This window comes from Oenanthe melanoleuca, chromosome 27 (assembly GCF_029582105.1).
Source record: "Oenanthe melanoleuca isolate GR-GAL-2019-014 chromosome 27, OMel1.0, whole genome shotgun sequence".
Classification (NCBI taxonomy): domain Eukaryota; kingdom Metazoa; phylum Chordata; class Aves; order Passeriformes; family Muscicapidae; genus Oenanthe; species Oenanthe melanoleuca.
In genome coordinates, this window is record NC_079360.1 from 752,420 (window position 1) to 775,302 (window position 22,883).

The following is a 22,883-nucleotide window of genomic DNA, read 5'->3' on the forward strand; positions in this document are numbered from 1 at the left end:
ACGTCATGAGCTCTGTCACGTCTCGTTTCCTGCTATTCCCAGCTCAGTTGGGCATTTTGGGATGCTGGAGCTTTTCCTTGTTGTTCCTTTGGCATCATCCAGCCCTGTCCTGAGCCATGACCCCATTCCCTTTCCCACCCTGCAGCAGGACCCTGGAGCAGCCACGAGTGCAGGGTCCTTTCATCCCTCCCAAACTTTCCTTCAGGGGGCAGGGATGGGTTTATTCCCTAAAAACCAGGGATGGATTTATTCCCCACAAACCAGGGATGGATTTATTCCCTAAAAACCAGGGATGGGTTTATTCCCCACAAACCAGGGATGGGTTTATTCCCCACAAACCAGGGATGGGTTTATTCCCTACAAACCAGGGCTGGATTTATTCCCTAAAAACCAGGGCTGGATTTATTCCCTACAAACCAGGGCTGGATTTATTCCCTAAAAACCAGGGATGGGTTTATTCCCCACAAACCAGGGCTGGGTTTATTCCCTACAAACCTTCCCTGGGTTTATTCCCTACAAACCAGGGATGGATTTATTCCCTAAAAACCAGGGATGGGTTTATTCCCAACAAACCAGGGATGGATTTATTCCACACAAACCAGGGATGGATTTATTCCCTACAAACCAGGGCTGGGTTTATTCCCTACAAACCAGGGATGGATTTATTCCCCACAAACCTTCCCTGGGGTGGGGCTGGTCACTCCCTGGGTCCCAGGGTGGGATGCAGGGAATGAGCAGCATCCCAAAATCCCCTCCCTGGTGTGAGGAGCAGCTCTGGGCAGTGCTGAGGGCTGTGCTATTTTTAGCATCCTCTGAGAAGGGATTTGGGATTAGAGCCTTTGTGCTCTGGCAGGTGGGGATGGAAGGAGCTGGGTGATCCCAGGAATTGCTGCTCTGGTGGGGACAAAGGGACATCCCAGGGTCCTGGAGGAGTCTGGGGCAGAGGATGGAGATGAACAGGGATTTTGGGACTTTCAGGCTCTGTTTGCAGTTTTGAGAGGACACAAAAAGGGTTTTGTCAGTGGGTGCAGCTCCTCAGAGGAGACTCAGGGAGGCTCACCCAGCTCTGATCTCTGAGCAGGGTCAGGACCAGGGAGCTGGAGCTGTGTCAGGGATTTGGGATGGGGATCAGGGAAAGGTCCTTCCCCAAGGGTGGAATAAGCCCTGGAACAAGTTCTCAGGGAATGGTCCCAGCCCCGAGGCTGCCAGAGCTGCAGGAGAGTTTGGGCAGCACTGCCAGGGATGCACAGGGTGGGATTTGGGGGTGTCTGTGCAGGAACAGGGTGGGACTGTGGGTCCTTCCCAGCTCAGGATATTCCAGGATTCTTTCCAGGGACTGAAATTCTCCTCTCAGCCCCTGGCACAGGGAGGAGCTGCCCACAGGGATAGAGGAACAAGGAGCAAACTGGGGCTCAGGACTGTTTTGGAGGTGTTTTGTGGAAGGAGGGGGAGCAATTGGGAAACTGCTCACCCCAGGCATTGACCCCAGCAGCACCAGAGGGATCCATTCATGCCTTGGCTGAGCACTGGGACAGCACCCTGGGGTGGGAATTAGGGAGTTTGAGCTTGGAGTTACTCACAAGGCCTGCAAGGAAATCAGCTGCAGAGCCCTTTGGGAATCAGAGCTGTGGAATTGCTTGGGTTTGAAGAGACCAGCTTTGGGTCTGAAACCCACCCAGGGCCACCCTGCCATGGCAGGGACACCTCCCATGTCCCAGTGCTCCTGGGCTGGGGCACTGCCAGGGATCCACAGCTGCTGTGGGACCACTGAGCCCTGCCAGCCTCCAGGGCAGCATTTCCTCCCCAGCACTGGTGGTGTGGGGCAGCCCCAGGGGCTGGGATGGAGCAGCAGCAGAGCTGGTTCACATCCTCAGCTTTGTCCTGAGCCCCAAGGGCAGTTTGGTGTTTCAGAGCTCTGAGCTGGGCTTTGCTGGCTCTGAGCTGGGCTTTGCTGGCTCCAGGGCGTGGCAGAAGTGGCAGATCCTTGCACAGAATTCCCTGGGCTGTTTGTCCGTGCTGGGTGTCGCTGCTGAGGTGATTCCATGACCAGGATCTGCAGGAATCACTTCCCCAGGGACACACAGAGATCCAGCAGTGCTGGTGGAGTTAACCCCTTGTTCCCAGGGCAGGGGCACAGCAGGGGCTCATTCCCAAAAACAAGGCAGCAGGAGAAGCTGCAGGAGCTGTGGCTCCATCACTCCCCCAGCCCTGGGAAGGGATTCAGGAACAGGGTTGGGGCACCCAAGGGAGCCCCAGATTGCAGCTGCTTCCTCAGGGAAGAGCTGAATATCCCCCAGTGGGGGTTTGTTGCATTGTTAAAATAAAATTTGCAAAATCAAAGCCAAGTGCTGCTCATGGGGCATTCCAGGGAATCTCAGGTTTTCCTTGGAATTAGGGACGAGCCTTAGACCCCTGGAGTTAATTTGGGATTTTTAACTTGTAGTCAGTGCAGCTCTTGAGTGGGGTTAATCCAGTTTATCCTGAGGTGCAGGAGAAAGGGGATTTGGTGTCCTTGCAGCATCTGTGGGACCTGGCAGCATTAATTGAGATTAATTGTTCTGGCTGATTAACCCCCATCACTCCAGGAGATTTATAAAACGACTGGAAACTCTCTCTGTGGGGATTTTCCATGTGTGCCTCCCTTCTAGTCCTTGTTTTGAATAGAAGAGTTGGTTTTTATGGCCACAGGGAAAGCCACAGAGAGCTCCCAGGCTGGGGGGGAAGGGGAGGGAACAGAGCTGGTTCTTGACCATAAAAAATAAACTTTTTGATCCCATGGGTGCAGATTCCCTGGATTTATCTGAGGATTAGGAAAAGAGTTCTTAAACCTGCAGGTCCTCAGCCCCAAACTGGCTTTCCCTGGGATGGGCAGGATCAGGGAGCCAGTAATGGCCAGGAGCTCCTGGGATCTTCAGGGCTTGGAAATGCCCTGGAGTGATGGGAATGTGAAAGGAACAGCAGAGGGAAGGGAGGGGACAGGGAGGGGACAGTGCCACCACCACAGACTCTGCCTGGCCCTGGGAACTCCAGAAATTAAACTGGAATCTCAAATAAAACTGGGGACAGAAGGGCTTCAAAGGAAGGAGCTTTCCTTAAATCTCTGAGGCTGGAGGCTCCCAGCCAGAAATTCCTGCCCAATATCCCCCCCAGCCCTGCCCTGGGCACTGGGAGCCATTCCCTGTGTCTGTCCCTCCATCCCTGTCCCCAGTCCCTCTCCAGCTCTCCTGGATCCCTTCAAGCCCTGGAGGGGCTCTGAGCTCTCCTGGAGCTCCTCCTCTCCCTGGAGCACCCCCAGCTCTCCTGGTGAGCATCCCTGGCTCCAGGGGGCTCCAGCCCTGGGATCAGCTCCACGTGGTCTCTCTGCACCCCCTTGGTTTCCAGGGGTGTCAGAATAACCAGCCTCAAATTCCAGGTGTTTGGGTCTCTTGGGAAGCTTTTGGCTTGGATAGAGTCCTGGGATAAAAAATCCTCCCTTTGGACTTCCCTGGTGGCTTCCCCATGCTCCCAACCAGGAATTCCTTCCCAGTATCCTAATATCCCAATATCCAATATCCCAGTATCCCAATATCCCAGTATCCCAATATCCCAGTATTCCAGTATCCAAATATCTAATATCCCAATATCCCAGTATCCCAATATCCAATATCCCAGTATCCCAATATCCCAGTATATCAGTATTCCAATATCTCAGTATCCCAATATCCAATATCCCAGTATCCAATATTCCAGTATCCCAGTATCCCTGCCCTCTGGCAGTGGGAGCCATTCCCTGTGTCCTGTCTGTCCATCCCTCATCCCAAGGCAGACCCTGTCTCAGTGTCCTTCCCCCTGCACCCTGCCTGGAGCCACCCCAGGGGTGTCCTGGGGCTCTCCAGGGCAGGGACCCCAGCAGCCAGAGCTGATCCCACAGAATTCCCACAGAATTCCCATGGAGCCATCCCAGAGGTGTCCTGGGGCTCTCCAGGGCAGGGACCCCAGCAGCCAGAGCTGATCCCACAGAATTCCCACAGAATTCCCATGGAGCCATCCCAGAGGTGTCCTGGGGCTCTCCAGGGCAGGAACCCCAGCAGCCAGAGCTGATCCCACAGAATTCCCACAGAAATCCCACAGAGTTCCCACAGAATTCCCATGGAGCCACCCCAGGGGTGTCCTGGGGCTCTCCAGGGCAGGAACCCCAGCAGCCAGAGCTGATCCCACAGAATTCCCACAGAATTCCCACAGAATTCCCACAGAGTTCCCAGCACTCCCCCTGGGTGAAGCATCCCCTCTGCAGCTCCTGTGTCTGCACAGGGCAGGAGCTGGGACATCCCACTCAGGGCAGCTTCCTCACAGCTGGCAGGGAGCTGAGTCCCACCAGGAATGAGGTGAAGGGATTCCAGAATTCCACACTCCCCCTGTGTCACTGATGCCTCCAGGGATCCTCTCAGAATTCCAGCCCTGGGCAGGGCTTGGAGCAGCCTGGGGCAGGGGGAGGTGACCATGCCCATGGGAGGGGTGCAGTGGGATGAGTTTGAGGTCCCTCCAACCCAAACCCTTCCATGGTTCCCTGGTTCTTTGCAGCCTCTCCAGAATTCCCTCTCCCAAATGCTGGAGCTGTCACAGGAAAATCAAAAATAATTCCCTGTGCTCCAGCATCTCCCACTAAAGGGTCTGGAAGGGCACTTTTATGGTGGGAATATGTTTTATATGATGGGAATATCTTTTCTATGATGGAAATATCTTTTTTAATGGGCTGCAGAGGGCATTGAAGGGCCTGGAAGGTGGATCCCAGAGTTCTGGTCTGGTTATTCCAATAAATCCTTGGAAAGGGCATGGAACCATCACTGACCACTGTGGTCACTCAGAGTGACCCTGTGGCCAGGCTGGCCCTGGGCTGGTGGGGACAGGCTGAGCTTTCCCTCATTCCCAAATATTTCCTTCCAGGCAGGACTGGGGCACTCAGGGATGTGACTGAGCAGGGAAAACTTCCTGAGCCTGGGACTTACAGGCTGCAGGGCAGGGATGTTCCCAGAGGGTGATTTCAGTGGATGTGGAACTGGTGGATGTTCCCAGAGGGTGATTTCAGTGGATGTGGAACTGGTGGATGTTTCTGGTGGATGATTCCAGTGGATGTGGAATTTTCAGTGGCTGGTTCTGGTGGATGTTTCTGGTGGATGATTCCAGTGGATGTGAATCTTTCAGTGGCTGTTTCTAGTGGATATTCCCAGTGGATGTGGAACTTTTCACTGGCTGTTACTGGTGGATGATTCCAGTGGGTGATTTCAGTGGATATGGAACTTTTCACTGGCTGTTACTGGTGGATGATTCCAGTGGATGATTTCAGTGGATGTGGAACTTTTCAGTGGCTGTTTCTGGTGGATGATTCCAGTGGATGATTTCAGTGGATGTGGAACTTTTCAGTGGCTGTTTCTGGTGGAGGTTTCCAGTGGATGTGGCTGGCTTTAGTCCATATTTCCAGTGCCACTTCCCAGTGGATTTTTAGTGCTTCTCTTCCTGCCTGAGGACAAGGGAGCTACTTTTCCTCCATGGAAAGCAGCAGCTGGACTTGTCCCACTGGGAATATTTGGAGCTGCTTGTCCTTCCCACGGGGCTGATGCCTCCTCCTGCTCCTGTGGAAGGGCTGGGAATTCCAGGGAATGGCCTCAGAACTCGACCCACAGAAAAGATTTCACAGCAGGAACAAACTGTGCCCAGGGGTGTGGAGGGGCTGGAATGTGGCTGAGGAGCCTGGGTGGCCAGGACAGCTCAGCCCAGAGCATTTCCCAATCCCTTTGGATCTGGGATGCTGCTGGGTGGGTTTAAGACACCAGGGAGATGCTCAATCTCTGTTTTCTGGAGCATTCCCGTGGTGCAGGATATCCCTGCTCAGCTGAAGGATTTGGGATGGACATTCCAGCTGCCAGTGTTTTATTCCCCTTTTCCTCAGGTCCCAGGGCACTGCAGGAGCCTCTCCATGGGAATGGGCACCGAGGGACCACGGGGGCTGCCCTGGAACACTCAGAGGAGTTTTGGGACATTGGAATGTGGGAATTTAGAATGTCAGTCCCAGAGCTGGGCCCAGGGAACAGACAGGAGTTAATTAAGGGACTCAGTGGGGATGGATCAGAGGTACAGATTGTAATTAGGATCCAAATGAATCCCAGCCTGGAGCTGGGCCTGGCACCTGTCCCTGGGCTCTGGGGCTGGGATGAGCCTCAGTGGCCTCAGAGCAGGGCTGGAACCCCCTCACCCTCCTGCTCCAATTCCTGCTCCATCTGCTGCTTCCCCAGGTGCTCGTGGCCTGCTATGACCCTGCCAGCCCCAGGGGAGGACACCTGAGCTGTCCCAGGCCACTGACCTCAGTCCCCTCTTTGCACATTGCAGGTGCAAAGCTGTGTGCTGGGGCCTGGGTTTTTATGGGTTTTTAAATTTATTTTAATGGATTTTTGTGGATTTTTAATTGATTTTAAATTGATTTTAAATTGATTTTTATGGATTTTTATAAGATAAGAAACTTTCTGTTAAAAATACCTCAGTCTTCCCCCAAAATCTTCCCAAATCCTGGAAAACCAGAGGTCGTCTTCTGTTCTTGCCCAAACCCATCCCAGTTTTTCAATTCTGTGTTCCCCTTCTCCTGGAGCCCCTCTTGAAAATCACTTTGTTTTCATTTTCCCCACTCTGCATGAAGCCCTTGGGTGTGGCTTGCTGGGAAATGTCTCTCTGAGCCTTTGTCCCCCCAGCTGTGGAGAAATGACTGCTCAGGGTTCCAATTCCCTCTTTTTTCCATGGTTTTACCTCCTTCCTGCCTTCATCTCCATCTGCATTTGGAAAAGTCATTCCCAGGTTTCCAGTGAGTTCCTTTTCTCATCATTTTTCTCTGGACTGAGTGAATGATTTCTCAGAAGGGTTTTTTCTGTGCATCCTAAGTAGAAACTGGGATGTCTGATTTTCCATGACTGCTCTGGAATATCAGCCCCAGGCCTGATGGATTCACAGGCAGCAGGATTTGCTTATCCAGGGTTTCTTGGAGCTTTTGGTGGTGTCTGGTTTGTGCCTGGAAATGTTTTTGGAATACATTGGTCTGATTTTGACTTCTCAAAATAAACATTTTCTTGGGTTTTCCATGGGCTAAGGAAGGGCTCAGGCAGTCACTCCAAGGCAGTTCATGGATTGACTCCATCATGTTAAAGGCTTTTCCCAACCTGAACGATTCCATCAAATCCCCTTCCACAGATTTAGAATTATTTCCCTTTATGCCCAAGCAGGGATTTCCCAAGGAGCTGTCAAAGGCCCAGTGCTCCATCAGAGGGAACAAATTGGAATTTTTATGGACTGTTCTCAGGGAATGTGTCTGGAGTTTTGTTTCTGGCCCTTTTTATTGGAAGTTAAAGCATTTCCAAGAGCCAGGGGGATTTTTTTCCCCCTCAGATGCACAGACTGAGCTTAAATCATCCAGCTCTGCTCAGTTTGCTGCCTCCAGTGAATCCCAGCCCCTCCCAATAGCTCCAGCTTTTTTCTGATGATCTGATACTGCTCCAAGTCCTTTCCTGTTGTCAGGGAGCCTGAAAACAAGGGAAGACTCTGGAAGAACAATCTTGTATTTTCCTAAATGATCTCTCCATCAAAGGGAAGAGGGGGAGGAACATCCTCAGGGAATGGATTCCAGAGGCAGGGATAGATGGGATAGTGGGGAGGATTCCTCCCTGGAAGGGTGGGAAGGGGCTGGGATGGAATTCCCAGAGCTGCCCTGGATCCCTGGAGCAGCTGGGACAGTGGGAGGTGTCCCTGCCATGGCACAGGATGGTCCCTAAGGGCCAAACCCAAACCATCCCATGACTCCATGGATCCTGTAACCCCACAGTCCCCTTTAGTGGCAGTTGGAGTGAATGCATGTGGATTCTTGAACTTGGATATATCTTTTGTCCTGCTCTGAAGGACAGGTGTCTGCCAATACAGGCAGGAGCTTCTCTTTGATATGGAGAATGTAAACCCCTCCCTCCAAATTATTATAAATTTGAAATTAAGGGCTCTCAGGCAAAGATTGGGGAATTAGGAATAACAGTTCTTTACTAGGAAAATTAAACTAGCAATGCAGTATTACACAGAACAATCCCAGCCCTGCCAGAGTCAGAATCCAAGCTGACACCCGTCAGTCAGTCAGGGTGTTGGCACAGTCCCATTCAATGGTGGCTGCATCCTCCTGCAGGGGCAGATGTGGTTCAGCTGGAGCAGTGCTCCTGGAGAAGGTGCAGTTTCCTCTGAAGCTCCAGGGATGATGTGGAAAGGTCTGGTTTTCCTCTGGAATCCAGTGGAAAGAAGGTTCCTTGGTGTCCCAAATCTCAGTTTTTATCTGGGTAGGAAAGGCTTGGCTCCTCCCCTGGCTGGAGCATCTCCCATGGGATGATGGAATTTTATCAGTCATGCCCTGGGACTCACTGGCCATGAACAGGAGATATCTCCTGGAGGGAGGATGGGCTGTGGGAAGATAAAGATGATTGCCCAGCTGGTTTAAAGATGGCCCATGAGCAGATAATGTGTGCCAGGAGATCAGGGGCACTGCCCCAGCTGGGTTAACAGATGGGACAGAATCCACATTTCTGGCCACATCCTGCATTGCAGCCCAAGACACTTTAAATGCCACAAGGAATCATTTTTTGTATCTTCTTTGGGAGCAAAGGGAATCCTTGTGGCTGTGCTTGTCCTTTCCCAGTCCCCTGAGTCTCTTTCCCTGGGATTGTGATTCCAGCCCTGCTGTCCCTGTCAGGTTCCATCTTTTCCTTGGATGAACACATCCTAATGGGAGCTTTACAGGGAATTTTTACAGCCATATAAAACCCCATCAAATTGCCTGGATTTATTTGCCTGCAGACTGTGCTGAGTCCAGCAGCTCCAAAACCCTCAGTCCCTGGGCTGTTGTTCCCATTCCAGCCTTGTTGCCTCCCCCTGATTTTCTCCACTGCAGCTTTTTCTCCTTGCTGGGTTTTAAACTCTCCTCATCAGGAATTTTTGACTTCTGCCTCCAGAGCCTATCTGGGAAAACCCATCCATGGGGCTGCTTCCAGAGGCTCAGCTTCTCTTTTCAGCCTGAGCTGTTAAATTGCTTGGACAAGTATTAAAATGGGATTTTTTTTATTTGGATATCAAATCCTTTTTAAAGGATGTATTTTTTTTCCCCCCACAAACACTTCCTATTTGAATTCAAATATTATTTCCTTTCTCTCCCATCCCACCTGCTTCCCTGGCACTGGGATTAGTCAGGATATGTCAATATTTGAGGGAATAAATCGCTGCTGGCTGCAGCTTCTGTTTGGGTTTCTGACTCATCTTGGGGTCAGATGAGCTCAGCAAATGTGGGAGAAATTCCAGAGGGACTGGAGCTGCTCTGTGCTGGCTCCTCGTGCTCCTTGCTGGGGTTTACTGGTTAGTGCAGGAAATCTGAGTTATCCACTGGGAAATCTGTGTTATCCCACTGAAAAATCTGTGTTATCCCACTGGGAAATCTGTGTTATCCTACTGGGAAATCTGAGTTATCCACTGGGAAATCTGTGTTATCCCACTGGGAAATCTGTTATCCACTGGGAAATCTGTGTTACCCACTGGGAAATCTGTGTTATCCACTGGGAAATCTGTGTTATCCACTGGGAAATCTGTGTTATCCCACTGGGAAATCTGTGTTATCCACTGGGAAATCTGTTATCCTACTGGGAAATCTGTGTTATCCACTGGGAAATCTGTGTTATCCCACTGGGAAATCTGTTATCCACTGGGAAATCTGTGTTATCCTACTGGGAAATCTGAGTTATCCACTGGGAAATCTGTGTTATCCCACTGGGAAATCTGTTATCCACTGGGAAATCTGTGTTATCCTACTGGGAAATCTGTGTTATCCACTGGGAAATCTGTGTTATCCACTGGGAAATCTGTGTTATCCTACTGGGAAATCTGTGTTATCCACTGAAAAATCTGTGTTATCCCACTGGGAAATCTGTTATCCACTGGGAAATCTGTGTTACCCACTGGGAAATCTGTGTTATCCCACTGGGAAATCTGTGTTATCCCACTGAAAAATCTGTGTTATCCCACTGGGAAATCTGTGTTATCCACTGGGAAATCTATGTTATCCTACTGGGAAATCTGTGTTATCCCCTGGGAAATCTGTTATCCACTGGGAAATCTGTGTTATCCCACTGAAAAATCTGTGTTATCCCACTGGGAAATCTGTGTTATCCTACTGGGAAATCTGTTATCCTACTGGGAAATTTGTGTTATCCACTGGGAAATCTGTTATCCTACTGGGAAATCTGTGTTATCCCACTGGGAAATCTGTGTTATCCACTGGGAAATCTGTGTTATCCATTGGGAAATCTGTGTTATTCTACTGGGAAATCTGTGTTATCCCCTGGGAAATCTGTGTTACCCACTGGGAAATCTGTGTTATCCACTGGGAAATCCCATGTTCTCCCACTGGAAATCCCATGTTCTCTCACTGGAAATCCCATGTCCATCCCATTGGAAATCCCATGTCCATCCCACTGGAAATCCCATGTTCTCCCACTGGAAATCCCATGTTCTCCCACTGGAAATCCCATGTCCATCCCATTGGAAATCCCATGTCCATCCCACTGGAAATCCCATGTTCTCCCACTGGAAATCCCATGTCCATCCCACTGGAAATCCCATGTTCTGCACATCCCTCCCTCCTGGAGCTCCATGTCCCCCCTGCTTTGCAGTGCTTGTGGGGCCTGGAAGTTCCCCCTGGACTTTGCCAGGAATTTCTATCAGGAATCCTCCCAAAATAAGACTGAAGGAGAGCAAAATGATGGAGGGAATCTTCCCTCATTTCCCTGACTGTTTTGAACTCTTGCTGTTTTCCAGACAGTGGCAGGTGGAGGAATGAAGGGCATGTTGGGTTTTTAATGCCAGGAGAGCATTCCCATGGCAGGGATAGGCTGAGACTCCCAAAAACAGGGAATTGTGTGAATTTTAACAGGAGCTTAAGGCCAGTGTGAGTCTGCCAGAGCTTGGACTGGCTGGAATGACTCCAGGAGCTTTTGGGCTTTCCCTCCAACAGTTTTTCCTTTCTGTCTTCATCTTTTATTTTCCATCAGGAAAGCACAATGATTAAACAAATGATTAAACCTGGATGGATTTCTGTGGATATTTCTGAGGATATTTGTGTGGATATTTGTGTGGATATTTGTGTGGATGTTTCCCCCTGAGCTGCAGCTTGTGGCTGTTTCTCATCCCTTTGCTGGTTGGGAGTGGGTGTTGAATCTGTGGGAAATAATTCCTAATTCCTCTCTTTTCTCCCCACAGGTGTTTACAAAGTATGGGAAATGCTACATGTTTAACTCAGGAGAGGAGGGGCGGCCTCTCCTCACCACGGTGAAGGGGGGGACAGGGAATGGCCTGGAAATCATGCTGGACATTCAGCAGGACGAGTATCTGCCCATCTGGGGAGAAACAGGTAAGAGCTTCCTTTTCCTCAGGTGATTTCCTTGGAAAAAACATCCCATCCCATTTTCCTATCCCATTTTCCTATCCCATTATTCCATCCCATCCCATCCCATACCATCCCATCCCATCCCATCCCATCCCATCCCATCCCATCCCATCCCATCCCATCCCATCCCATCCCATCCCATCCCATCCCATCCCATCCCATACCATCCCATTGATCCCATCCTTCCCAGGCAATACCTGAACCATCTCTGGAGCCAGAGCCTGCTCACTGCAGGATGTGTCACTTTTCTTCCCAGGGTTTCTGGTGGCCCCTTGGGAGCAGAATTTTGGGGAGTGCTGGGCTGGGGTGTCCAGGCAGGAATGGCACAGCCTGTCGTGGGAGAGGGTGGCACCTGTGGGTGACAGGAGTTGGGGTGTCTGCAGAGGCTCCAGCACATCCCTGTGCCCTGGAAAGGCATTTCTGGGAGGCTGTGTTCAGGGTGGGCTCCAGCTGCTCTCTGGGTTTTGTTTCTCCTTGGAATTTGGGAATATTTGGGAATATTTGCTGCCCTGAGAGTTGTGTTTGCTGGTCAGGTGCTGGGTGGACCAAGGACTGGGTTCCTGGCTGTGGAGTGTTTGGGATGGATGGAATCTGTCTGGGAATGATCCCAGCTGGGCTGAGCCTCTCTGGAGGTGCTGGGCAGGAGAGCTGGGCTGTGGGATGTGATCCAGGTCCCCTGGACTGGGATGCAGCTCCTGCAGTGGGGGTGGGGTTACTGGGAACACTGGTGCCAGATCCTTTAATGAACCTGCTGCAGGAAGGATGGGCAGGAGGGTGGGGACAGCAGGGGACAGCAGGGGGACAGCAGGGGGACAGTGCCAGCATGGGGACAGCATGGGGACAGCAGGGGGACAGTGGCAGCATGGGGACAGCATGGGGACAGCAGGGGACAGCAGGGGACAGCATGGGGACAGCAGGGGGACAGTGCCAGCAGGGGGACAGCAGGGGGACAGCAGGGGACAGCAGGGGGACAGCATGGGGACAGCAGGGGACAGCAGGGGGGCAGCAGGGGACAGTGGCAGCATGGGGACAGCAGGGGGACAGTATGGGGACAGTGCCAGCATGGGGACAGCATGGGGACAGCAGGGGACAGCAGGGGGACAGTATGGGGACAGTGCCAGCATGGGGACAGCAGGGGACAGCAGGGGGGCAGCAGGGGACAGTGGCAGCATGGGGACAGCAGGGGGACAGTATGGGGACAGTGCCAGCATGGGGACAGCAGGGGACAGCAGGGGACAGTGGCAGCATGGGGACAGCATGGGGACAGCAGGGGGACAGTGGCAGCAGGGGGACAGCAGGGGACAGCAGGGGACAGCAGGGGACAGTGGCAGCAGGGGGACAGCAGGGGGACAGCAGGGGACAGCAGGGGACAGTGGCAGCAGGGGTGGCTGCCGCTCTCCTGAGCCCACATCTGCACTGGCAAGCTGCAGGAGCTGTGTGTGTGTGCAGAGCCCGGCAGGGACACCCAGCCAGGGTGAGCTGTGATTATTCTGGGGATCAGGGAGGGGAGAGGAGGAAATCTGACTCCAGGTCGGTGTCACCGTGGCTCTGCCGCCCCCTCCAGCACCCCTCAAACCCTGCTCAGAGCAGAGAGGGGATTTGGCTCCATTTGATCCTCATTCCCTTTCCTCTCTGTGGTGTTTGACTCTTCCCTGGGGCCCATCAGCCATTCCAAGCCCACAGGCCTTTAGAGGAGCTTTGCTCCCAGCTCCAGCTGCTGCTCCACACCAGCCTGGTCTGGCCCAGCTGAGGGGGAGGACACTGGGATTTGGGATAATCATTCCTCCCTCAGGGAGTTGGTTTGAGGTCTTGTCTTTTGTAAGGTGAAACAGGCTCATGGAGAGGTGGGAGCAGGAGCAGCCTCCACGTCAGGGTTTCATCTCCCACTGGAGAGATCCCCAGAGCTGCTCTGGGGGACCTGTGGGGACAGGAAACCACCCCAGGGGTGGCCTGGGGACATCCAGAGCTGGGGAACACCTGGAGCTTTGTGTTCAGCTCCAGTGGGATCTCATGTGGAATCCCAGGATGGTTTGGGCTGGAAGGGACCTTAAAAATTGTCCAGTGCCACCCCTGCCATGGCAGGGACACCTCCCACTGTCCCAGCTGCTCCCAGCCCTGTCCAGCCTGGCCTGGGACACTGCCAGGGATCCAGGGGCAGGAGCTGCTCTGGGCACCCTGTGCCAGCCCTGCCCACCCTGCCAGGAACAATTCCTGCCCAATATCCCACCCAGCCCTGCCCTGGGCACTGGGAGCCATTCCCTGTGTCCTGTCCCTCCATCCCTGTCCCCAGTCCCTCTCCGGCTCTCCTGGATCCCTTCAGGCCCTGGAAGTTTCCTTGGAATTTCTCCTTTCTGAAATTGTCCTAGAATTTTGTTCAACCAAAAGCTGTGAGTACAAATCAAAAGCAAGAAAATCCTTCCAGGGCTGTGAATGCTTCAAAAGCTTCATTTAAAAAAGAAAAAAAAAAAAAAACCAAGAAAAAAAAGAAGAAAAAGAAAAAGAAACAACAACAACAAACAAAACAAAACAAAAACAAAAAAAAACACCAAGGAAATATTCATTGAAGACAAATCCAAAGGAATCCAAACCCTCTTGCTTTGGGAATCTGGAAAAGCCAAGATAAGGCTCTAAAAAGCAGCAGATGAGGCATTCAAATGAAATCTGCATTTCCAGCTTTCCTTGGGGCTCTGTTGCTGTCAGATGCTCACAGCTGAAACAGGAGCTCTCAGAACTGCTGGGAAATATGGGAAACACGGGGAAAACCTTGGAATTTGGGGTGGTGCCACCAAGGTGACAAAGTTTGGGGCTGAACCCTGTCCCAGGAGCTCTGAAGCTCTTTGCAAACATTGGAATTTTATTGCTGCTTTTCCCAGCCCTGGGAGGTCTCAGAGCCTCGGGTGAGGTTTGGGATGCTCTGGTTCCCTTGGGAATCATCCAGGTCATTCCCATCCAGCCCTTCCCTTCTCCATTTCCTTCCTGCAGGAGCTCAGAGCACTTTAATCACCCCCAGGGAGACCCCAGGAGATTTCAGGGCAGGGAAAAGCCTTGGAGATAAAAGTCTCTTCCAAGGGCTAATTAAATTTAAGTGGATTAATCCCTTTGGCTCAGGATCATCTTTTTGCTCCTATTTTGTGCCTGAGACCTCCCAGGTGCTTCCTGAGAGCAGTTCTGAATTCCTGGTGCAGAGGAAGGTGTGGGAAGGGTTTTCCCTCCTGGGAAGGGATTTTTCTCCACTCTGGGAATGGGTTTTCCCTGCTGGAGAGGCTCTGGAAGAGTTTTAATTGTGCTGAGCAGCAGCAGCACCTGGCAGTGTTCTCTGAAAGCAGCATTGCTTGGGGCAGCTCTGGAGGGGCAAAATAATCTGAACTGGAATATGAAATAATCCAATCTGGAATATGAAATAATCCAATCTGGAACATGAAATAATCTGGTCTGGAATATGAAATAATCCAGTCTGGAATATGAAATAATCTGGTCTGGAACATGAAATAATCCAATCTGGAACATGAAATAATCTGTTCTGGAATATGAAATAATCTGATCTGGAATTTGAAATAATCTGATCTGGAATATGAAATCATCTGATCTGGAATATGAAATCATCTGGTCTGGAATATTAAATAATCTGGTCTGGAATATGAAATAATCTGATCTGGAATATGAAATAATCTGATCTGGAGGAGCTCTGAAAGAGGAAGAAGTCTCCTCTGAAAGGATGAAGACTCTGCTCTGGAATATTAAATAATCATCTCAGGAGGAGCCAAGAATCTGCTCTGGAGGAACAAAAATCTGCTCTGGAGGAATAAATAATCTGTTCTGGAATATTAAACAATCTGCTCTGAAGGGACAAAGAGTCTGTTCTGGAGGAACAAATCATTTGCCCTGGAGGAACAAAGAATCTGCTGGAATATTAAACAATCTGCTCTGGAGGAATAAATAAACAGCTTGGAAAGAGCAAAGAGTCTGCTCTGAAGGACAAACAAACTGCTCTGGGGGAATAAAGAATCTGCTCTGAAGGAGTAAATCATTTTCTCCAAAGCAATAAATAATCTGCTCTGGAATATTAAATTATCTGTTTTGGGGGAGCAAAGAATTTGCTCTGGAAGGACAAAAAGAATCTGGTCTGGAGGAAAAAATAATCTGGTCTGGAATATTAAATAATCTGATCTGGAGGAGTGAGTAATTTGCTTTGAAGGAATAAAAAATCTGCTTTGTAGGAGCAAATAAACAGCTCTGGAGGAATAAAGAATCTGCTCCGAAGGAACAAATAACCTGCTCTGGAATATTAAATTATCTTTTATTGATTATCTTTTATTGATTCTGCAGGAATCAATAATTTGCTCTGAAGGAATAAATAATCTGCTCTGGAGGGACAAAGAATCAGCTCTGAATATGAAACAATCTGCTCTGGAGGAATCAGTAATTTGCTCTGAAGGAATAAATAATCTGCTCTGGAATATGAAATTATCTGCTCTGGAGGAATCAGTAATTTGCTCTGAAGGAATAAAGAATCTTCTCTGAAGGAACAAATAATTTGCTCTGGAATATTAAATTATCTGCTCTGGAGGAATCAGTATTTGCTCTGAAGGGATAAATGATCTGCTCTGGAGGAATCAATAATTTGCTCTGAAGGGATAAATGATCTGCTCTGGAGGAATCAATAACCAGCTCTGGATATGAACCAACCTGCTCTGAGGGAACTGAGCTGCTCCCAAGGGCTCCTGCTGGGCTCCCTGCTGGAGCTGTTGGAGGAAAGGAGTGTGTGGGTGTGGGGGGACAAAGAGGGACAAAGAGGGGGCAGGGGGAGGAGGAGGGGTCTGGCTGTGGGGAAGGCACCAAATCCATGGATTCAGCCTTTTCCCTCCCTGTGCTTGGGGACAGCTGGGGACAGTCCCTCCAGGGGGCTGTGGGGTGGCCCTGGCACCCTGGGGACAGTGACAGGAGCCACTGTGGGTGCCCTGTGCTGTCCCTGGGCATTGTCCCTGTGCCCCAGGCACATTCCCCACCCTGGCTCCTGTTCTGGCCCAGCAGGGTGTGCCAGGTCTGCCTGGGACAGGCTGGGGACAGTGCTGAGCTGGGATGGGGACAGTGCTGAACCCCTGAGCTGATGTCCTGGTTTGAAGGATAGATATCTGCCAAAACAGGCAGAAGCTTCCCTTTGAAATGGAGAATGTAAACCCCTCCCTCCAAATTATTATAAATTTGAAATTAAGGGGCTCTCAGGCAAAGAGATGGGAATTAGGAATAACAGTTCTTTACTAGGAAAATTAAAATAGAAATGCAGTATTACACAGAACAATCCCAACCCTGCCAGAGTCAGAATCCAAGCTGACACCCGTCAGTCAGTCAGGGTGTTGGCACAGTCCCATTCAATGGTGGCTGCATCCTCCTGCAGGGGCAGATATGGTTCAGCTGGAGCAGTGCTCCTGGAGAAGGTGCAGTTTCCTCTGAAGCTCCAGGGATGATGTGGAAAGGTCTGGATTTCCTCTGGAATCCAGTGGAAAGAAGGTGCCTTGGTGTCCCAAATCTCAGTTTTTATCTGGGTAGGAAAGGCTTGGCTCCTCCCCTGGCTGGAGCATCTCCCAGTGGGATGATGGAATTTTATCAGTCATGCCCTGGGACTCACTGGCCATGAACAGGAGATATCTCCTGGAGGGAGGATGGGCTGTGGGAAGATAAAGATGATTGCCCAGCTGGTTTAAAGCTGGCCCATGAGCAGATAATGTGTGCCAGGAGATCAGGGGCACTGCCCAGCTGGGTTAACAGATGGGACAGAATCCACATTTCTGGCCCCATCAGCCCAACACAGCTGGGCTGGAGCAGCATCTCCAATCCCTGGGCACAGACTGGGCTGGCTGGGATGGGGTTGGAGTTCTGCCACCTCCAGCACTGCCAGGGAAACCTTTGGGGAAGGGGCTGTGCCTGTGTGGGGTGGAGACATTGGAATATTTGTGCTGTGGTTTTGCTTTTCCACAGCTGCTACTCCAGGGGAAGAGGGAAGAGAGGGAAGAGCCGTGTGCAGGGTCTGGCTGAGTGACAGGGATCCCCCTCTGGGAGCTGCTCTGAGGTTTTGGAGTGGGAGCAGTGGGAAGGGAAGGAGTTTGTGGGTGGAAAAGTCTCTTTTCTGTCCACAGAAGCTCAGGGTGAGGGAAGGAAAATGGGGATGTCCAGGGAGGGGAGGGGAGAGAGGGATTTGATGTTAACCATCCCAAAAAGTGCCATGCAGGGGAGGCAGGATTCCTGATCTTAGTGAGGAAAGGTGGCTTGGAATGCAGAGTTGTGGAATTGTTCAGGTTGGAAAAGCCCTCTGAGTCCAAACCCCAGCACTGCCAAGGCCACCACTGGCTCCTGTCCCCAAGTGCCACATCCACATGGATTGAAGTCCCTCCAGGGACAGGGGCTCCACCTCTGGACCAGCCTTTCCATGGAGGAACTTTCCCAATATCCAACCTAAGCTCCCCTGGCACACAGGAAGCCATTTCCTCTTGGATGGAATTCATGCCTGGAGAAAAAGGATCTGGAGCAGCTCTGCTCTTCCTTGGGATCTGCTCACCTTGGAGCCACCCAGGGGACCTTCAGCTCTCTTGGAATTGTCACTTCCAGGGAAGGATCCCACTTGCCCAAACCCAAGTCTGGTCCCAGTGGGGAGCAGAGGATCCCCCAGTTTGCTCCTCCAGCCCCAAAATGCTTCTCTCCATCATTTTTCCAACCTTTTCCTTCAAGTCCTGCAGGTCATGGGGACTGCCTGTAATCCCAGGCTGGAGCAGCTCACAGTGCACATGCCAAGGGATGTCAGAGCTGGTTCTGAGGGGAAATGTCAAAGCCCCTGTTTGTTTGCAGCCTGTCCCCTCAGCTGGAGCTGGCACCTGGCTGCAGTGTCACCCCAGTGTCACTCCAGGTGGAGTTCAGGTCAGTGTCCCAGGATAGCCTGTTCCAATCTGGAGCTTTGTTTTCCCCACTGTTTTTCTTGCCAGTGGAAATGTTCTGCTCCCGTCTGGTGTTTGCCTGGAATATTTATAGAGAAGATCCAGAGCTTTCCCCTCGCCAGACACAACCCAAGCTGTGCTGGACTCCTCCCAAATCTGCCTTTCCTGCTCCTCTTCCCGTCCCAAACACTCCTGGGGTGCTCCTTTCCCTGTCCCCACCCATCCCCTGCTGTGCCCAGAGCTGGGGGGGCATTTCCACTGCCAGGGCTCCTGGAGTCCCCTCCCAAGGGATGTTGGCACCTGGGAGGTGGGTTTGGGAGAGGAATGGGGTGAAATCCAGACTCCATAACTCCTTAAAAAGGGATTTTCCATCTAAGTAAGTGGAGGGATGGTGGATGGGTCATCACCATGGCGACAGCTGGGACTGATGGTCAGCTCTGAGGTGACAGGATGATGAGGAATTCCCTTGTTTGTCTCTCTTGGAAAATCCACCTGGATTCAGCTCTGCCTCATTCATACCCTGTTGCTGGATTTCACCTCCTGCTGTTTTCTCCCCATTCCTTGGAAACCTTCCAGTGCCAGCCCCACCATTCCCACTCAAATTCCCATCAGGCTGGCACTGATGGATATTTTGGTCTGTTTTCCCCCTCTCCAGCCCAATTCCAGCAGGCTGAGCTGCCTGGAGTTTTCCCAGGCTGGCTGAAAAATCCTGCCTCTCCTGCTGCCCCCAGAGCTGGGAATGCCCCGTGGGTGGCACCAAAAATCACTGCAAATGTTTTTATACTTCCATTTCTTTAACCATAAAATCCTCCACAGGGAGGGTGGCAGGAGGGGACAGGGCTGGGGGGACACCTGGGGACAGAGGGAGGTGCTGCAATGTTTCAGGATACAGAGAGGAAAAAATCCTTTCCTGAAAAAGGGAAGTTCCAGGGAGAGCTCAGAGCCCCTTGCAGGGCCTGAAGGGATCCAGGAGAGCTGGAGAGGGACTGGGGACAGGGATGGAGGGACAGACACAGGGAATGGCTCCCACTGCCCAGGGCAGGGCTGGGTGGGATATTGGGCAGGAATTGTTCCTGGCAGGGTGGGCAGGGCTGGCACAGGGTGCCCAGAGCAGCTCCTGCCCCTGGATCCCTGGCAGTGTCCCAGGCCAGGCTGGACAGGGCTGGGAGCAGCTGGGACAGTGGGAGGTGTCCCTGCCATGGCAGGGGTGGCACTGGGTGGGTTTAAGGTCCCTCCCAACCCAAGGATTCTGTGATCTCCCTTTCATCCCTACCAAAAAGTGGCTGGACCCTTGGACATCCCAGTCCCATCCATTCATCCATCATCCATCCATCCATCCATCATCCATCATCCATCCATCCATCCATCATCCATCCATCCATCCATCATCCATCATCCATCCATCCATCCATCATCCATCCATCCATCCATCCATCCATCCATCATCCATCCATCCATCCATCATCCATCCATCCATCATCCATCATCCATCCATCCATCCATCCATCCATCCATCCATCATCCATCCATCATCCATCCATCATCCATCCATCCATCCATCCATCCATCATCCATCCATCCATCATCCATCATCCATCCATCCATCCATCATCCATCCATCCATCCTCCATCCCATAGTGTCCCCTCCCCATCCCTGTGTATTTTCCTTCCCTCTGGCTCCTCCCCCAGCCAGACCCAGCTGCAGCTTTTCCCTGTTTCATTTTTCAGGATTTTCCAGGGAAGTGCTGGAGCTCCTGGAGGGGGGGATGTGCAGGATCTGGTTCTGTTCCCCTCAGAGCTGTGTTCCCTTATTTTTCCTTGATTTGGGATCCCACCAGGAGGTCATGGGACACCTGTTCCCTCACTTTAATCATTAAATTTAAATTTTTACTAATATCCATGGAGCTCTGGCTCTTGTGGCTCTTGTCCCTCCCGTGGTCACCCTTCACTGCCCCATGTGGTTGCCAAGGGATGCTCAGGGGAAGGGGATTTTTTATTCCTTCCCCAGCACAGAGAAGTTGTGGAAGCAGCATCCCAGGATGACCCCCAGGAGAGCTCCCAGACATTTGTTCCCTCTCTTTAATGATTACAAATTAAGCTTGATAGGACACGAGTAGGAGCTGGAATATGGAATTCCTGGCTGCTGCTCATCCAGCAAAACCTTTCCCAGCCCTGGGCTGGAATCCTGCTGCTTTCTCCTGCTCCTGGGTTATGTAAGGAGCTTTTCAATTAAATCCACGGAGCTCTGGCTCTCCTGCCTCCTCCTTTCACTGCCACACGTGATTGCCAAGGAATGCTGAGGTGGGAAGGGGATTTCTGTTCCTTGATCATGGAAGCAGCATCACCTGCCAGGAGCATCCCTGCCTGCCCTGGGATGACCCCCAGGAGCGTTTCCCAGACATTTGTTCCCTCTTTTCAATGATTAAATAGGAGCAAGGAGCTGGAATATTGAATTCCTGGCTCCTGCTTGCCCAGGAAAACCTTTCCCAACCCTGGGCTGGAATCCTGCTGCTTTCTCCTGCTCCTGGATTATGTAAGGAGCTTTTTAATAATATCCATGGAGCCATCTGGCCCCAGATTTGGGATGCAAATGCAATATGTTCCCTAAAAATAGCACAGTGGCTCGGTGGGGTTGTACAACACCTCCTGCTCCTCGGGAAGGGAGGGAGCTGGGAAGGGAGGAGCAGGGAAAATCCTCCAGGCTGGGGAGGAGTCTGCAGTCTCAGCTCCTGCCCCTTCCCTCTCCATCGCCCAGGGATGGGTGGCAGGCACTCAAACAGGCAAAAACTGGGAGATAAATCAGGAATTCCTGTAGGGAAGCTTTGGGTCCCAGGCCAGGGTCGGTGGAGCTGGAAGTTTATCCCAGTTTGTGCTGTAGGAATTCCAGAGCCGTGGAATGCTTTGGGCTGGGAGGGACACCTGCCCCATCCCAGTTCTGGCCTGGGACAATTCCAGGCTGGAATTGCAGAGGTGCAGGGGAAGCCCTGGCCCTGTGCCCCCATCCCTTGGGGCCAGACTGCAGAAACCCTTTTGCCTCTTTCCCAGCCTTTGCTCCATCCCAAATTCCCTCGGAGTCTCCTTTGCTGGCAAAGCCATTTTCCTTCTCTCTCCCCTCCTGCCATTCCCTTCTCCCTGAAGCAAATGGAAATGACAGCAGAGGTGTCATTCTGTGCAGGGATCACTCCAAACCTCCCTGAGCAGCCCCTTCAGACCCTGACCACCCTTTCCACGAGAGAATTTTCCCTAAATCCAGCCTGAGCCTCCCCTGCTGCAGCCTGAGACTGTTTCCTCTCATCCTGTCCCTTTTCCCCAGGAGAAATCTGAATTTCCCCACCCCTCCCCAGCTGCCTCATGCTGCCCAGGAGTTGTGGGGTCACCCCCGAGCCTCCTCTTCTCCAGGATAAATTCATTCCCGGTGAATGCAGCCGGGCTGGGCTCAGGCAGAGCCCCCAGGACACCATTCCTGCTGCATCCCGGTGGGAACAGCCCCTTTTCCCAGGGGATGTGGCAGACATCTCCCTTTTATCCAGGAGGAAATTCCTTGTCCCTGATTGCTCCCGGAGCTCAGCCCGCAGCAAAAACACCCCCAGGACAAATCTGGAGGTGTGGATTTCCCTGGAAAGCCAGGCTGGGATCAGCCTTCGCATTCCAGCTTCTCCTCCCCGTTCCCAGGCAGCTCCCGGGGAACTAAACCCCAATTCCATGGGAATGGGAGCAGGCTCGGGGCAGCCAGGCTGGTGGGACTGGTGCCTGCACAGGGTGGGATTGCAGCTGCTGCTTCCTTGGAGCCACGTTTCCATGGCATTTGGATTGGATTTTTTTTTTTTTTTTTTTTTTTTTTTTTTTTTTTTAATCTATAAATCTTTGTCTGGGAAAAATGTGAGCGTGGGGAGGTTGGTGAAGATTCCTGCCTGGATATGGAGGGGTTGGGGGCAGGAGAGTCCCTGGGAGCTCAGGGAGCAGCCAGGGATCCCCTGCTGCCAGGGCTGGGGGGAGCTGGGGACACAAACCCAAATCCTGCTGCTTGCAGGAATAAGGAGGGATGGGGGAGGATTTGGTGGGAGCAGGGAGCACACCCAGAGCAGCTCAGGCTGCTCCATCCCAGTGCTGGGAATTCCTGCCTTCCCAGGGCTCACACAGGAGGGGGGGCAGGTCCTGGGAATGTTGGGGAGCCCTGGGAATCTGGGGACCCCTGGAAAGATTGGGGAGCCCTAGGAAGGCTGGGGATCCCTGGGAGGGTTGGGGAGCCCTGGGAATTTGGGGAGCCCTGAGAAGTTTGGGGAGCCCTGGGAATGTTGGGGGAGCCCCAGGAAGGTTTGGGGGCCATTTCCCCCCTGGGCCCCTCCTGGGACACTTCCAGCCCAAGGAATTCCTGGGGATGTTGTTCCCATTTTACACAGGGGAGGCTGAGGCCAAGGACAGTGAAAATCTGGGAATCCAAACCTTCCCCAGCTCTGTTCCCTCTGCCCAGAGCA

General features: G+C 52.0%; 1 protein-coding gene across 2 annotated transcripts in view; it reads left to right on the forward strand.

Moving 5' to 3' along the window:
- Positions 1-22,883, forward strand: part of LOC130264183 (acid-sensing ion channel 2-like) — a 68,571-nt gene that overhangs the window by 22,854 nt on the left and 22,834 nt on the right. For both annotated transcript variants that reach the window (XR_008842428.1, XM_056512208.1), the window contains exon 2: positions 11,296-11,446. Coding sequence is in view for 1 of the 2 variants with exons in the window: in XM_056512208.1 (XP_056368183.1) it covers positions 11,296-11,446 (151 nt within the window). In the remaining variant the exon portion in view is untranslated. The remainder of the gene's footprint in view (positions 1-11,295; positions 11,447-22,883) is intronic.